At 44.5% G+C, this 16,055-nt stretch overlaps 1 protein-coding gene across 1 annotated transcript in view; it reads left to right on the forward strand.

Moving 5' to 3' along the window:
- The window catches only part of LOC140200974 (RYamide receptor-like), a 51,669-nt gene that overhangs the window by 24,871 nt on the left and 10,743 nt on the right, over positions 1-16,055 (forward strand). The window contains exons 3-6 of the mRNA XM_072264614.1: positions 5,397-5,456; positions 6,231-6,464; positions 7,855-8,064; positions 10,172-10,379. Coding sequence (XP_072120715.1) covers positions 5,397-5,456; positions 6,231-6,464; positions 7,855-8,064; positions 10,172-10,379 — 712 coding nt within the window. The remainder of the gene's footprint in view (positions 1-5,396; positions 5,457-6,230; positions 6,465-7,854; positions 8,065-10,171; positions 10,380-16,055) is intronic.

The following is a 16,055-nucleotide window of genomic DNA, read 5'->3' on the forward strand; positions in this document are numbered from 1 at the left end:
GCTACCCAGGAGGTTAGGCTGGTTCCCCCATTTGACGATACCGATATGGATCGGTACTTCCTCCATTTCGAAAAAGTGGCTATAAGTCAGGACTGGCCGAGGGATAAGTGGGCTGTTTTACTTCAGAGTGTACTGAAAGGGAAAGCCCAAGAAGCTTACTCAGCTTTGTCCGCGGAAGATGCCCAGAGGTATGAGGTGGTGAAAGAGGCCATCCTCAGGATTTATGAGTTGGTCCCGGAGGCATACCGGCAGAGGTTCCGGAATACGAGGAAGCAGTGGGACCGCACATATTTAGAGTTTGCCCGTGAGATGCAGACGTATTGTGAGCGTTGGTGCGCCTCGAAGGGGTAGAGGGGGATTATGACAGACTGCTACAGCTGATCCTGATTGAGCAGTTTAAAGGTTGTGTCCCTGAGGGTATGAGACCCTACCTAGATGAGAAAGAGGCAGCCACGTTAGCCGCAACTGCTAAGTTAGCCGATGAGTATGCGTTGACGCATAAAATGAAGTTTGCCCCGAGTAAAGGCTACCAGAAGGGTAGTCAGGACGGCGGGGAGAGTCCGCCAGAAAAGTCAGAAAGTAAGCCGAGGACTAGTGAGAAGGATAAGGTAGACCGGGAGCAGTCTGGTAGGAAGTCTCCTGGGATCGTCTGCTATAATTGCAGGAAAGTCGGACACTTTGCATCCAGGTGCTTTGCCCCAAAGAAGGAGACGGGAAAAGGGAAGACAGCGATTTTGAATGGCTGTATCGAGCTGTTAAGCGAACCGCTAGGGAAGGACAGGTCTGCCAAAGTTCAGGAAGGGCACGAGAGGTTTATCTCGGCCGGATTGGTGTCAGTGAAGGAGGGGTTAAAACCAGTTCCAGTGCGGATCTGGAGAGACACAGAAGCGTGTCAGTCACTAATACTGAAGAGTGTATTAGAGTTTAGCTCAGAGACCCAGACTGGGGAGGTAGAGCTCAAAGGTGTTGGGGAAGGGACAGAGTCAGTCCCTTTGCACCAGATACACTTACAAAGCAACCTGGTCTCTGGACTAGTCACGATTGGGGTGAGGTCCGAATTACCGATGAAAGGCATGGAAGCCTTGCTCGGTAATGACGTCGCCGGGGGAATCGTGTTCCCAATCGTGAGATTGACAGGTCAGCCTGCCAGCATTGAGGCCCCGCCCATGGACTCACAGGTTCATCATGGGACCGCGGTAGTGAATTTAGCTGAGACGTTTCTGCCAGTCTTGTACGAGAAGAGGGTAGAAAGTGAAAAGAAGGAGTGTAGTGAGACAAGAGGTAGTGAGGGAGCTGGGACAGACGTAGCAGTAACCAGGAAAGAATTTGTGCAGACGCGGGAGCAAGACAAGGGGCTGATGGTTTCGGCAGAGACAGCTCTCTCTGACACAGACTTGACAAGGGAACTAGTAGGCTATTGTGTGGAGGAGGAAGTGCTAAGGAAGCAAGGGAGACCAAGTACTGTGCCCGCAGATGAGGAGTGGGGGGTGGTGCAAAAGAGTTATGGGGATGAGGTTTTTAACATGGCCCACGAGGTACCCCCCGGTGGACATTTTGCGGTGCTGGAGGAAACAGTTGGTGGAATGATGAAAGAGGTTTACCGGCTGCCCAGGGGGAAGAATGTTATTGATCATGACCGACGCGAACTGAGATGGTCACCGGGTTTTGACATGCAAACAAACCTAGTCGGTGTTAGCGTGGAAATCAATGAAGCTAGGGGCCCCCTGATAAGAGAAAAAAACCATTTTGAAAAGATTAGTATGGGATCGATCAGATGGGAGAAGGCTATTGTTTTGGCCAGGTCTACTGATAAGGTCTCTCCCTTAATCCCCGAACAAAACGGCTCTTTAGGAGAAGTAATTAAATGACTCGCACCCGTGTGTTTGATTGTCCCGAGGCGATGCAAAGAACTGGGACGTTGGGTGGTGTCTGTAACAATAGGTCAACCTAGTAAGCAACAGCCTTATAGAATGAGTAATTCAGTGACTAAAGGGCTGACGAACACAAAGGTGTGTATTGGCAATTTAATACGGCTGTCTGAAGCCAGCTTGATAGTGAACCTTGAAAAAAATGAGTTCAGCCACGCAAAGGTCACTTACCTGGGAATTGTGGTGACACAGGGGCAGCTGGCAGCGATGCAAGCTACAGTGCAGGCTATCGCTGACCTCCCAACCCCGACAGACAAGAGGGCCCTCAGAAGGCTCTTGGAGATGGTGGGGTACTGTAGGAAGTTTTGCAATAACTCTGCGGTCACTACCCCTCCCCCTCCTACTAAGCCCTTGCGAGAGAAAACTGAGTCGGAATGAGACGACCCTTGTTATTGTGGTCCGGGACAAAACCAAATGAGAGGTTACATTGATCGCAATTCATCAGTGTTTTTGGCCACTATGAAGTTTGCTGAGTTGGAGCCTGGTCTAAGGGATTATTAATAACACATATAAAAGAAACAGAAAATGTGATGGCTGACTGTCTGTCAAGGTGTTGACAACTTCAAATTCTCTGTATTAGCCAAATAGCTGATAAAGATGTATATTTGTGTGTATCAAATAATGTACTCATGTTTGTAATTTTTACCCCGGTAAAAATCCTTAAAGGGGGGAAGTGTGACGAGAATACACATAAATTAAGATGTTAGCTGGCCTGGGCTAGCACCAGTGGCATCAGCAGTTGGTCTGCCACCTGTCCTCAGGGGAAGGAGAGATAAGGAACAATGAAGCAGCATTCGGAGGTGTTAATGAAGGAGCCATCAGTCTGGGTATTGTCAAGATCGGCTCCCCCTTTGAACACTGAACTGTTTGAAGTGATGGACAGGCGATCTGGAGATGTGTAATGAAGGGACGGGAGAGAGAGCTGTCTAGAGCGGCTCCCCCTTTGAACCCTGAACTGTTTGAAGTGATGGACAGGCGATACCCCAGCAGGGGGATAAAAAGGGACAGGTTCGCTAAGGCAGGATACACACGACACCCGAGGTAACGAGACCCTGGAAGCGGTGCGCCTCTCACAAGTCGGTGGGAAGTACCGGACCTTAAACGCACAGGGTGGAAAGGTACGATCAGCGGGAACCCGGTGTGTGTCCACCCTCGCTTGGGTGCCGGGTTCACTGCAGAGGATCGACCGCATCTGGAGGAGGGGTCACAGTCGGTGACCTCAGGTGACATCACAAAGGACCCGCCCGAAAGCTGCTTGTGAGCAATATCGCCGGTCTGTGAGTGGAAGCCGTTCTGAGTGATCAGTCGTTCTCGTTCTCTCTCCCTCCCCCCACGTTGTCCATCGCCATGGCAACGATTACCGCGAACTGAACTAAATTGGACTGAACTTTGTGTCACTTTGAAATTGGTCATTTACCCCTAGACAACGATAGAGCTTGATTGATGCTGTTATCTTAATTCTGTGCATGTGTATGTTTATCATTGCTGAACTGTTGCATTTATTATCCTTTCGATTACTGTGTTGCTTGTTTCTTTAATAAAACTTTCTTAGTTCTAGTAATCCAGACTCCAACTGAGTGATCCATTTCTGCTGGTTTGGCAACCCAGTTACGGGGTACGTAACAATACAAATAAAAGATCAGTCATAATCTTATTTTGTGTCATAGAAGGTGTAAAAAGCCAAATGGTCTTTTCTTCTTTCTACTTCATAATAAGGAACAACGAATTATATGAAGTATAAAGCTACTAACCTATATGTAGTCACTCGCACATGCAAGTCTTCTTAGGTTATCACTTGGAGTTGGGAACAACTTAGTCCCACTCCAGTTCTACATTCTGGCTGATGAGCCTAGTGAGGAATTTTAAGACTTTACCATGGGTGGGGCAGGAGATGCTCCAGCCAAGTATGTGGATGAATCTTCATCTATTACTTGCATGAGTTGCACATGCTCCCAAACTGATACACACGTTTACTATGTCTTCCTCAATTTACTTTCTCCATTCGGAGCAATAACTGAAGAGGGATTAGCATGAGCTGGAGGGTGATGGGCTGAACAATTTCCCATTCATCCAGTGGATTACTTCTTCAAGTGTACAACTCACTAGCAAGGTGGAATATTTTGGTGAGGAAGACTGCGAAGAAGGTTGAAGAAATGACAGGAAGCATTGCTGCTCTTGGTCAAGATCGTGGCCAGTAATCCAGGTGGATTGAATCCAAGCAATCATTTAGGAAGAAGTCTTCAGCCACTGGGAAGAAAGGAAGAAGAGAGCCATTACAAAGACTTTCCCTATGGTAAATAACAGGGAGACCCCTCTGTAATTCCCATGAGTCAGAAATCTCTCATAAAGACCATTGCAATCACAGAATACATCCGAGGTTCTCTGGCACGATACCCTCGCCCAGATGATGACCAACACAAGACATTTCTCTTTGCCAAGTTTCCCATTCACCACAGGGATGCCATCTGCCACCTGCCATCTGCTCTGATTTCATGGCTGGTGTGTAACTTTTTCAGTCTCTAGGCTGGGAGAGCAGTAAAACCGGACTGGACACCGTGTTATGAGATGAGACAAGAACTCTCATTTCAGCCGCGTGTCCTGGCTGAAATGCTCTTTGAAGTGATCCTTGAAACAGACACGGACTTCCTCTCCACTGTTGACAAGCCATTCTTTCCCTTGACAAACACTTCCACTCTTGTTTCTGAACGGATGGATCCCCAGAATGGCCAACATCGGGGAGCGAGAATGTAGAGGGGAGGAGGTGGAAACCACTGAAAATGAATTTTTAATGCCATGAAAACATATAATAAGTCTTTAACTTTAGAATCATAGGGCACTCCAGCACAGAAACAGGCCTTTGGGCCATCTAGTCCATCGCAAAATGTTATTCTGCCTAGTCCCATCGACCCACACCTGTCCTCCATATCCCTTTCATCCAGGTACCTATCCATATTTCTCTTAAATGCTGAAATCAAACTCACATCCACCACTTCTGCTGGCAGCTCATTCCACACTCTCACCACCGTCTGAGTAAAGAAGTTCCCCTTTAATGAGAAAGATGAACAAGAATTACTACAGCTCATTACAGTATTACCATATTGAAGGCTTACAGATGTTCCAGTCTCTGTCAAGGTTAAAAATAGTTAATTGACAGTAAAACAGAGAGTGCCAGAAGCACACAGCAGGACAAGTAGCATTTCCAACATTTTCTCTTTCTGTTTTGGTGTTCCAGCATGTACAGTTCCCTTGCACCAATTACTTTACAGTGAGCGTGGTGTCTCTCTTTGAAAGACAGAGGAAGCATTTATATTGTGACTGCTAAGTCCAGCCTGAATCTGGGCTCATGACTCATTGTGACACTGGATAGCTGAGGATGTTTTGCTTTGTTTGAGAATGTTTTGGAACTTTGTACTCAACTGGCAAGATGAGTGTTTGTTCAAGCAGGCACAATTTTTCCATCAATGTTAGACCAATTTTCCTGAATCTGTTCTGCTCTGCTGGGGCTCTCCACTGGAATATGGAGAGCAGGTAAAATTGAGGCTGCTTACTAATCTCAGAACTGAAAAGGCAATTCTTTGTTTTATTTATTGAGAATAGGCCTTTCTGGCCCTTTGAGCCATGCTCTTCCTGCTGTTTTCCATGTCGGTCTTTGACGTTCCCAGCACACCCTTGGGGACTCCGGTCTTTGGAAGGGTGTGATGTCAAACCCACTGTTCCTTCCCCAAAGCTTCTGTTTGTAGGCAAACTGAACAGCTATACAAAAAAAAGTCAGCATTTTTCCCTCCCACTGGCATTCAAGGCCTACACCTATTATAAATCGTTCCAACACTGCCCCTGACAAAAGTCCTGAGGAGCAAAAGGTGATGTAAAGGTTGCAGAAAACCCCAGTCTCTAATTTCTGTCCTATAGAAGAGGATTAAAGATCAGGACTATCAGCTCTTCTAGAATGTTGAAAACAGGAAAATAATTCTGTTTGGTCATGACCTTGTCAGGATCGATACTTCCATTGATCCTCATTCCACTGGTTTTCAAGAAGTTTATGACAAGGGGTGTATTTGAAGACAAGTGCATGACTACCTTGTTCCAAATTTTCCACCGACTGTGGAAAATATGATCATATATGTACAAGTTTTGCATTTCTATTGCCAGGTTGCCTCAATTTTCACTGCACAGATTCAAGTCATTGGTGCAAATAATTAAATGTCATGGAACAATTTAAGAACTTGCAGAATTTAAAGTGGTTTTAAGTTAAGAAATGTTATCTAAAGTGTGATTTAAAATGTGTTACATTTTGTATGTCAGGCTAAGTACCTGAGTGTGGAAAGTGAATCTGAAATGATCTGTTTGGAAACTGGTTGGCCCAGCAATACTTACCGGAAGATCTACACGCTCTTCCTGCTGCTTTTCACTTACATGCTTCCCCTATTCATCCTCACCGTAACGTACTGGAACGTGGGGTTGAGGCTGTGGGGTCGGAGACAACCTGGAAATATGGACAGAAACAGAGAAGCTCAGCAAGTCAAATCAAAGCGGAAGGTAAAGTTGCACAAGTCACACACTGGGTAAAGGAGTAGACATATGTGCAGAATATACTGTATGCCTAGATACGCTGGTTTAGAAAATCAGTAAATAAAGTATTGGTTACACTGCTGTTAACCTGGGGATGCAATTATCTATCAGCTGCCATTGCTCCTGAAAAGGCATTTTTTCTGTTTCGATTATGTCCCAAAGAGAAGACAAGGCATATTTTTGCATTTGTCACATTATTGGCTAGAAGGGCTATTTTATTAAAGTGGAAAGATGCCTCTGCTCCACTTTGATACAATGGTTCTCTCAGGTGATGCTATGTCTTAGTTCGGAAAAAATTAGAAGTTGAACTTTTGATCCTAGATTTGACTTCGAGAAAAGGTTGCCCGTTATTATCATCTGATTTGAGTTAATAAAGATGGTCCTTTTCTGATGCTTGGGTAGATGGATTTGGTTGGCGGATTGATGTCTTTTTTTTAATGGAAGCTTGTATGGCGTATAGCTCCGGGTTTTTTTTTCCCGTTTTTTTTGTTATTAGAGTTTTTTTTTCTGTTTTAGTTAGTAGGGGTTCTTTTTTTTCTTTCTTTTTTCCATTAAAAAAAAGATTTAACATCTTGTTTTTTTATTATTATTGATATACTGTTCAGCTTGGTTGATAGTTTAGCTCTTATTCTACATATGGATATGTTGTCTTGATTATTTTGATGTATTTTTCTCTGTTGATTTTCAATAATAGTTAATAAAAAGATTTAAACATGAAAAAAAAGGAAAAAAGGCATATTTCCATAGTTTCTATGTGTTGTAGCATTCTACTGTGGAGGTTGGACTTTGTTCAGGCATTTAATTATGTTATGAGAAAGAACCTGATAAATAAGCTTACCTCAGACTGGGTAGCATTGGGGACCTGTAATTCGTCACTGAGTCACTATAGGGACTGTGAAAAGGTTTCTTTCATGCATTTTGCCCCAGTACATTTCAATAAAGATGAGTGTAATGGTCTTTCATATTCTGCTCCAGCACTTAACTAATTCCCATCAGCAAAACTGTTGTCCATCCCAGCCTGGATGACAACACAAACATGAAATCTGTATCAATTGCTTGCAGAGATTTGATCCTATCTCGACATTGATAGCTTTCTTGGCAGTACATCTGCCTTACCACCAAATTTTTTGATGGATGAAAGTTTTAATAGAGAATGTTTTAATAAGAAACCTTATTTGTATATTTAAAAAGAGTTTTAACCATACATCAACTGAAAAGGTGGCTGAAAGAAGTTTTCAAAGAAATTCCGGATGAAGAAGAATGGTGTTGAAATAAAAGATTATAATCACTATGAAGTAAAGCTGATTGTTTTGTTACTTGAGATGACTAAACTGGGATAAATTATAAACTCTTTCAGGTAATCAAGATGCTGTTTATCATAGTGGCTGTTTTTGCTCTTTGCTGGCTACCATTCCACATTTTCAGTGTTACGTACGAGTTCAATCCTGCTGTGCTGCCAAATGATCCCATGGAGATTACTGCCCTTTACTTCTTCTCCCACTACCTGGCCATGTCACATAGTTTCTGGAACCCACTCATTTATGGATTCTACAATGATAATTTCAGGGTATGTTGGTATTTGACATAATTTGTTTATGATTAGGGACATGCGGTATGCACAGGAGAAGTGGCTGCTAACCTTTAGTGCGGATGCTTTTCAATTCAGTGGAAAGAGCAAAACTGAGATATGGATTATAGAACATACATAGAACATAGAATAGTACAGCACAGTACAGGCCCTTCGGCCCACAATGTTGTGCCGACCCTCGAACCCTGCCTCCCATATAAGCCCCCACCTTAGATTCCTCCATATACCTGTCTAGTAGTCTCTTAAACTTCACCAGTGTATCTGCCTCCACCACTGACTCAGGCAGTGCATTCCACGCACCAACCACTCTCTGAGTAAAGAACTTTCCTCTAATATTCCCCTTGAACTTCCCACCCCTTACCTTAAAGCCATGTCCTCTTGTACTGAGCAGTGGTGCCCTGAGGAAGAGGCGCTGGCTATCCACTCTATCTATTCCTCTTAATATCTTGTACACCTCTATCATGTCTCCTCTCATCCTCCTTCTCTCCAAAGAGTAAAGCCCTAGCTCCCTTAATCTCTGATCATAATGCATACTTTCTAAACCAGGCAGCATCCTGGCAAATCTCCTTGGTACCCTTTCCAATGCTTCCACATCCTTCCTATAGTGAGGTGACCAGAACTGGACACAGTACTCCAAGTGTGGCCTAACCAGAGTTTTATAGAGCTGCATCATTACATCGCGACTCTTAAACTCTATCACTCGACTTATGAAAGCTAACACCCGCTTTCTTAACTACCCTATCCACCTGTGAGGCAACTTTCAGGAATCTGTGGACATGTACCCCGAGATCCCCGAGAGTACAAAGTAAATGGCAGGATACTTGGTAGTGTGGAGGAGCAAAGTATCCTGCCATTTACTTTGTACTCTGCCTTGGACTTTGTCCTTCCAAAGTGTACCACCTCACATTTCTCCAGGTTGAACTCCATCTGCCACTTCTCAGCCCACTTCTGCATCCTATCAATGTCTCTCTGCAATCTTTGACAATCCTCTACACTATCTACAACATCACCAACCTTTGTGTCGTCTGCAAACTTGCCAACCCACCCTTCTACCCCCACATCCAGGTCGTTAATAAAAATCACGAAAAGTAGAGGTCCCAGAACAGATCCTTGTGGGACACCACTAGTCACAACCCTCCAATCTGAATGTACTCCTTCCACCACCACTCTCTGCCTTCTGCAGGCAAGCCAATTCTGAATCCACCTGGCCAAACTTCCCTGGATCCCATGCCTTCTGACTTTCTGAATAAGCCTACCGTATGCTTAATCCAGTACACACAGATCTCAAAGGAATGTTTAATTTATGAACGGATAGTATTTTTTTAATTATTCATTCTAGCACCCTTTCAACATAAAGTGAGATGAGAACCACTGCAGGAACAATTGTATTTAAAATGAAATAAGGGCATCAATAAAGGGCAGAAGAGGAAGGCTGTAGAGTTTGACATTTGTAAATGCAAAGTACTTAATGGAGCGTCTAAGGCTATTTAGGGAATTTTAAATGTGCAGATCTAAGGGCATTAGAAAAGTATTTTATTTAGGAGAAACAGAACTAAATGGGGTTGGAAATGGCTATGGAGTAATTGGGTAGCAGTCAATTCAAAGAAGTACTTAGACTATCCTTAATCATCCTAATGGAATAAAGATATTAGTTGAAGAACACGATAGAAGGTGGCTGTGAATATGGATAAGAGGTTTTGGGGTAAATGATGGCAGGTGGGTTATTGATATCACTGTGGATAAGGCATTCAAACTCTAAATATCTATACCCAGCCAGAAACAACCTTAAAACTTCACAGCTCAGTCAGCGTCTGCAGAGATTAAAACATAGCTAATGCTTTGTGTCACTGACTTCACTGGAGTTGTAAAGTTTTACAAATATAATAGGTTTTAAGTATTAAGGCAAAGGAATAGCAAGAGAAGGGGAAAAGTGATAGAGAAGCTGCCAGTGAATGGTCAACTCGACTTTCACCTCACAGAAGTTTCGGGTCAGATCTGCGGTAGAACCCACACTACAAGTAGGATTGGCTAATCCCGGCAACGTATGTGGGAGTTAATATAACAGCAGAATTCTTTTTGTCCCCAGGCTGACCTGCAAAGATTGTGCATTCGTTTCAATCCATCCAGATGCTGCCCTCACATGTATGGGGATAACCTTTCAACCTACAGTGACTCGGATATCTTTAGGAAAGAGAATACCATAAGTGTGCATCTGAGCTCAATGGAAAGTTGTAGATCTCTGGTCTCCAGGAAGCAACCTGTTGTCCCCACTCCCCGAACAGTCCAAATTCATGGTAAGTATTGCAAAAAAGAACACTATACTGTATTCTAAATGTACTAGAGTGAATTTATTGTAGAAATAACAAGCAGGATAGACAAAGGAGAGTCAGTGGATGTTGTGTAGTTGGACTTCCAGAAGGCCTTTGACAAGATGCCACACATGAGGCTGCTTAACAAGATAAGAGCCCATGATATTGCAGGAAAGATACTAGCATGGATTGAAGATGGGCTGATTGGCAGGAGGCGAAGTGTGGGAAGGAAGGGGGCCTTTTCTGCTCGGCTGCTGGTGACTAACAGTGTGCCACAGTGGTCGGTGTTGGGACTGCTTCTTTTTGTGTTATATGTTAATGAATTAGATGATGGAATTGATCAAACTTGTGGCTAAGTTTACAGATGATACAAAGATAGGAGGAGGGGCAGGTAGTGTTGAAGAAGCAGGGAGTCTGCAGAAGGACCTAGACAGATGAGGGGAATGGGCAAAGAAGTGGCAGATGGAATATAGTGTAGAGACTGCTAGGTCATGCACTTTGGTAGATGGAATAAAGGTATAGGCTATGTTCTAAATGGGGAGAAAATTCAGAAATCAGAGGTACAAAGGGACTTGGGAGTGCTCGAGCAGGATTCCCTAAAAGTTAAATTTCAGGTTGAGTCGGTGGTGAGGTTATGTTAACATTCATTTCGAGAGGACCAGAATATAAAAACAAGGATGTAATGCTGAGGCTTTATAAGGCATTGGTCAGACCACACTTGGAGTATTGTGAGCAGTTTTGGGTCCCTTATTAAGAAAGGATGCATTGACATTGGAGAGGGTTCAGAGAAGGTTCACAAAAATTACTCCGGAAAGAAGGGTTAATGTATGAGCAACTACTCCTGCACGCATGCTGAGCTCGTTGACTTCAATAACTTTGCCTCCAACTTTCATCCTGCCCTCAAGTTTACTTGGTCCATTTCCGACACCTCCCTCCCCTTTCTAGATCTTTCTGTCTCTCTATCTCTGGAGACAGCTTATCTACCGATGTCTACTATAAGCCTACTGACTCTCACAGCTATCTGGACTACTCTTCTCACCCTGTCTCTTGCAAAAACGCCATCCCCTTCTCGCAATTCCTCCGTCTCTGCCGCATCTGCTCTCAGGATGAGGTTTTTCATTCCAGGATGAGGGAGATATCCTCCTTTTTTAAAGAAAGGGGCTTCCCTTCCTCCACTATCAACTCTGCTCTTAAACGCATCTCCCTCATTTCACGCACATCTGCTCTCACTCCATCCTCCCGCCACCCCACTAGGAATAGGGTTCCCCTGGTCCTCACCTACCACCCCACCAGCCTCCGAGTCCAACATATTATTCTCCATAACTTCCGCCACCTCCAACGGGATCCCACCACTAAGCACATCTCCCCCCCCCCCCCCACTTTCCGCAGGGATCACTCCCTACGCAACTCCCTTGTCCATTTGTCCCCCCCATCTCCTCCCACTGTTCTCCCTCTTGGCACTTATCCTTGTAAGCGGAACAAGTGCTACACATGCCCTTACATTTCCTCCCTTACCACCATTCAGGACCCCAGACAGTCCTTCCAGGTGAGGCGACACTTCACCTGTGAGTCGGCTGGGGTGATATACTGCGTCCGGTGCTCCCGATGTGGCCGTTTATATATTGGCGAGACCCGACGCAGACTGGGAGACCGCTTTGCTGAACATCTACGCTCTGTCCGCCAGAGAAAGCAGAATCTCCCAGTGGCCACACATTTTAATTCCACATCCCATTCCCATTCTGATATGTCTATCCATGGCCTCCTCTACTGTAAAGATGAAGCCACACTCAGGCTGGAGGAACAACACTTTATATTCCGTCTGGGTAGCCTCCAACCTGATGGCATGAACATTGACTTCTCTAACTTCCGCTAATGCCCACCTCCCCCTCGTACCCCATCTGTTATTTATTTATATACACACATCCTTTCTCTCTCTCTCCTTTTTCTCCCTCTGTCCCTCTCACAATACCCCTTGCCCATCCTCTGGGTTTTTTCCCCCCTCCCCCTTTTCTTTCTCCCTGCACCTCCTGTCCCATGATCCTCTCATATCCCTTTTGCCAATCACCTGTCCAGCTCTTGGCTCCATCCTTCCCCCTCCTGTCTTCTCCTATCATTTTGGATCTCCCCCTCTCCCTCCCACTTTCAAATCTCTTACTAGCTCTTCCTTCAGTTAGTCCTGACGAAGGGTCTTGGCCCGAAACGTTGACTGTACCTCTTCCTAGAGATGCTGCCTGGCCTGCTGCATTCACCAGCAACCTTGATGTGTGTTGCTTGAATTTCCAGCATCTGCAGAATTCCTCGTGTTTGCGGTTAATGTATGAGAAGCTTTTGATGGCTCTGGGCCTGTGCTCACTGGAGTTTAGAAGACTGGTGGGGGGGAATCTCATTGAAACCCTATTGAATATTGAAAGGCCCAGACAAAATGGATGTGGAGAGGATGTTTGCTGTGGTGAGGGAGTCTAGGACCAGAGGGCACAGACTCTGAATAGAAGAACATCCATTTAGAACGGAGCTGAAGAGGAAATTCATTATCGGGAGGGTGGTGAACCTGTGGAATTCATTGCCACTGTGAAAGTCAAGTATTGGATATATTTAAAGCGGAGGCTGATAAGTTCTTGATTAGTAAGGGTATCAAAGATTACAGGGAGAAGGCAGGTGAATGGAATTGAGAGGGATAGTAAATCAGCCACAGTGGAATGGTGGAGCAGACTCTAAGGGCCAAATGGCCTAATTCTGTTCCTATTTCTTATGGTCTTTTGGTCTAAATTTGAAGTTTGGTCACGTACATGGTCAAAGAATACAATGCACATAGTTTGGAAGAGGAATGATTTAGAGTGCATCAAGAATTGCTTCCTATCGAATTTTCCTGGAACAACAAAAAAAGAAACATTGCTTTAATTCTTTAAAAAATCTATCTAAATACAGGAGAACAACTGGAAAATAGTCACCACATTATTGAGTTCAATGAGGAACAGAAAAGGGAGAATAGATAAAAATGAAAATATCAAAGTGAAAAGCAATTGATCAGAAAACGCTGGACTTAAAATATTAGAACATAGAATAGTACAGCACAGTACAGGCCATTTGGCCCACAACATTGTGCCAACCCTTAAACCCTGCCTCCCATATAACCCCCCAACCTTAAATTCCTCCATATACCTGTCTAGTAGTCTCTTAAATTTCACTAGTGTATCTGCCTCCACCACTGACTCAGGCAGTGCATTCCACACACCAACCACTCTCTGAGTAAAAAACCTTCCTCTAATATCCCCCTTGAACTTCCCACCCCTTACTTTAAAGCCATGTCCTCTTGTATTGAGCAGTGTTGCCCTGGAGAAGAGGCTCTGGCTATCCACTCTATCGATTCCTCTTAATATCTTGAATACCTCTATCATGTCTCCTCTCATCCTCCTTCTCTCCAAAGAGTAAAGTCCTAGCTCCCTTAATCTCTGATCATAATGCATACTTTCTAAACCAGGCAGCATCCTGGTAAATCTCCTCTGTATCCCTTCCAATGCTTCCACATCCTTCCTATAGTGAGGCAACCAGAACTGGACACAATACTCCAAGTGTGCCCTAACCAGAGTTTTATAGAGCTACATCATTACCTCACGACTCTTAAACTCTATCCCTTGACTTATGAAAGCTAACACCCCATAAGCTTTCTTAACCACCCTATCTACCTGTGAGGTAACTTTCAGGGATCTATGGACATGTACCCCAGATCCCTCTGCTCCTCCACATTATCAAGTATCCTGTCATTTACTTTGTACTCTGCCTTGGAGTTTGTCCTTCCAAAGTGTACCACCTCACACTTCTCCGGGTTGAACTCCATCTGCCACTTCTCAGCCCACTTCTGCATCCTATCAATGTCCCTCTGCAATCTTTGACAATCCCCTACACTATCTACAACACCACCAACCTTTGTGTCGTCTGCAAACTTGCCAACCCACCCTTCTACCCCCACATACAGGTCGTTGATAAAAATCACGAAAAGTAGAGGTCCCAGAACCAATCCTTGTGGGACACCACTAGTCACAATCCTCCAATCTGAATGTACTCCCTCCACCATGACCCTCTGCCTTCTGCAGGCAAGCCAATTCTGAATCCACCTGGCCAAACTTCCCTGGGTTCCATGCCTTCTGATTTTTTGAATAAGTCTACTGTGTGGAACCTTGTCAAATGCCTTACTAGAATCCATATAGATCACATCCACTGCATTACCCTCATCTCTATGCCTGGTCACCTCGTAAAAGAACTCTATCAGGCTTGTTAGACACGATCTTCCCTTCACAAAGCCATGCTGACTGTCCCTGATCAGACCATGATTCTCTAAATGCCCATAGATCCTATCTCTAAGAATCTTTTCCAGCAGCTTTCCCACCACAGACGTAAGGCTCACTGGTCTATAATTACCCGGACCATCCCTACCTTTTTTGAACAAGGGGACAACATTCGCCTCCCTCCAAGCCTCCGGTTCCATTCCCGTGGACAACGAGAACATAAAGATCCTAGCCAGAATCTAGGCGATCTCTTCCATCGCGTTGTGGAGCAGTCTGGTGAATATTCCGTTAGGCCCCGGGGACCTATCCATCCTAATGTATTTTAACAACTCCAACACCTCCTCTCCCTTAATATCAACATGCTCCAGAACATCAACCTCACTCATATTGTCCTCACCGTCATCAAGTTCCCTCTCATTGGTGAATACCGAAGAGAAGTATTCATTGAGGACCTCGCTCACTTCCACAGCCTCCAGGCACATCTTCCCACCTTTATCTCTAATCGGTCCTACCTTCACTCCTGTCATCCTTTTGTTCTTCAGATAATTGAAGAATGCCTTGGGGTTTTCCTTTACCCTACTCACCAAGGCCTTCTCGTGCCCCCTTCTTGCTCTCCTCAGCCCTTCCTTAAGCTCCTTTCTTGGTACCCTATATTCTTCAATAGACCCTTCTGATCCTTGCTTCCTAAACCTCATGTATGCTGCCTTCTTCCACCTGACTAGATTTTCCACCTCACTTGTCACCCATGGTTCCTTCACCCTATCATTCTTTATCTTCCTCACCGGGACAAATTTATCCCTAACATCCTGCAAAAGATCCCTAAACATCGACCACGTGTCCATAGTACATTTCCCTGCAGAAACATCATCCCAATTCACACTCGCAAGTTCTAGCCTTATAGCATAATTTGCCCTTCCCCAATTAAAACTTTTCCTGTCCTCTTTGATTCTATCCTTTTCCATGATAATGCTAAAGGCCAGGGAGCGGTGGTCACTGTCCCCCAGATGCTCACCCACTGAGAGATCTGTGACCTGACCCGGTTCATTACCTAATACTAGATCTAGTATGGCATTCCTCCTGGTCGGCCTGTCAATATACTGTGACAGGAATCCGTCCTGGACACACTTAACAAACTCTGCCCCATCTAAACCCTTGGAACTAATCAGGTGCCAATCAATATAAGGGAAGTTAAAGTCACCCCATGATAACAACCCTGTTATTTTTGCACCTTTCCAAAATCTGAGGATATTTAATGTTGAGAAGTGATCTGTGGAAAGTATTCTACTATCAGTTCCACAGCAAACAAAACAAGTCATTTCCAAAGGATAAAGGTATGTTAAAGACACTCTGGATAAACGTAGAGAGATCAACTAAACAC

This window comes from Mobula birostris, chromosome 7, assembly GCF_030028105.1.
Source record: "Mobula birostris isolate sMobBir1 chromosome 7, sMobBir1.hap1, whole genome shotgun sequence".
In the NCBI taxonomy this organism is placed as follows: Eukaryota; Metazoa; Chordata; class Chondrichthyes; order Myliobatiformes; family Myliobatidae; genus Mobula; species Mobula birostris.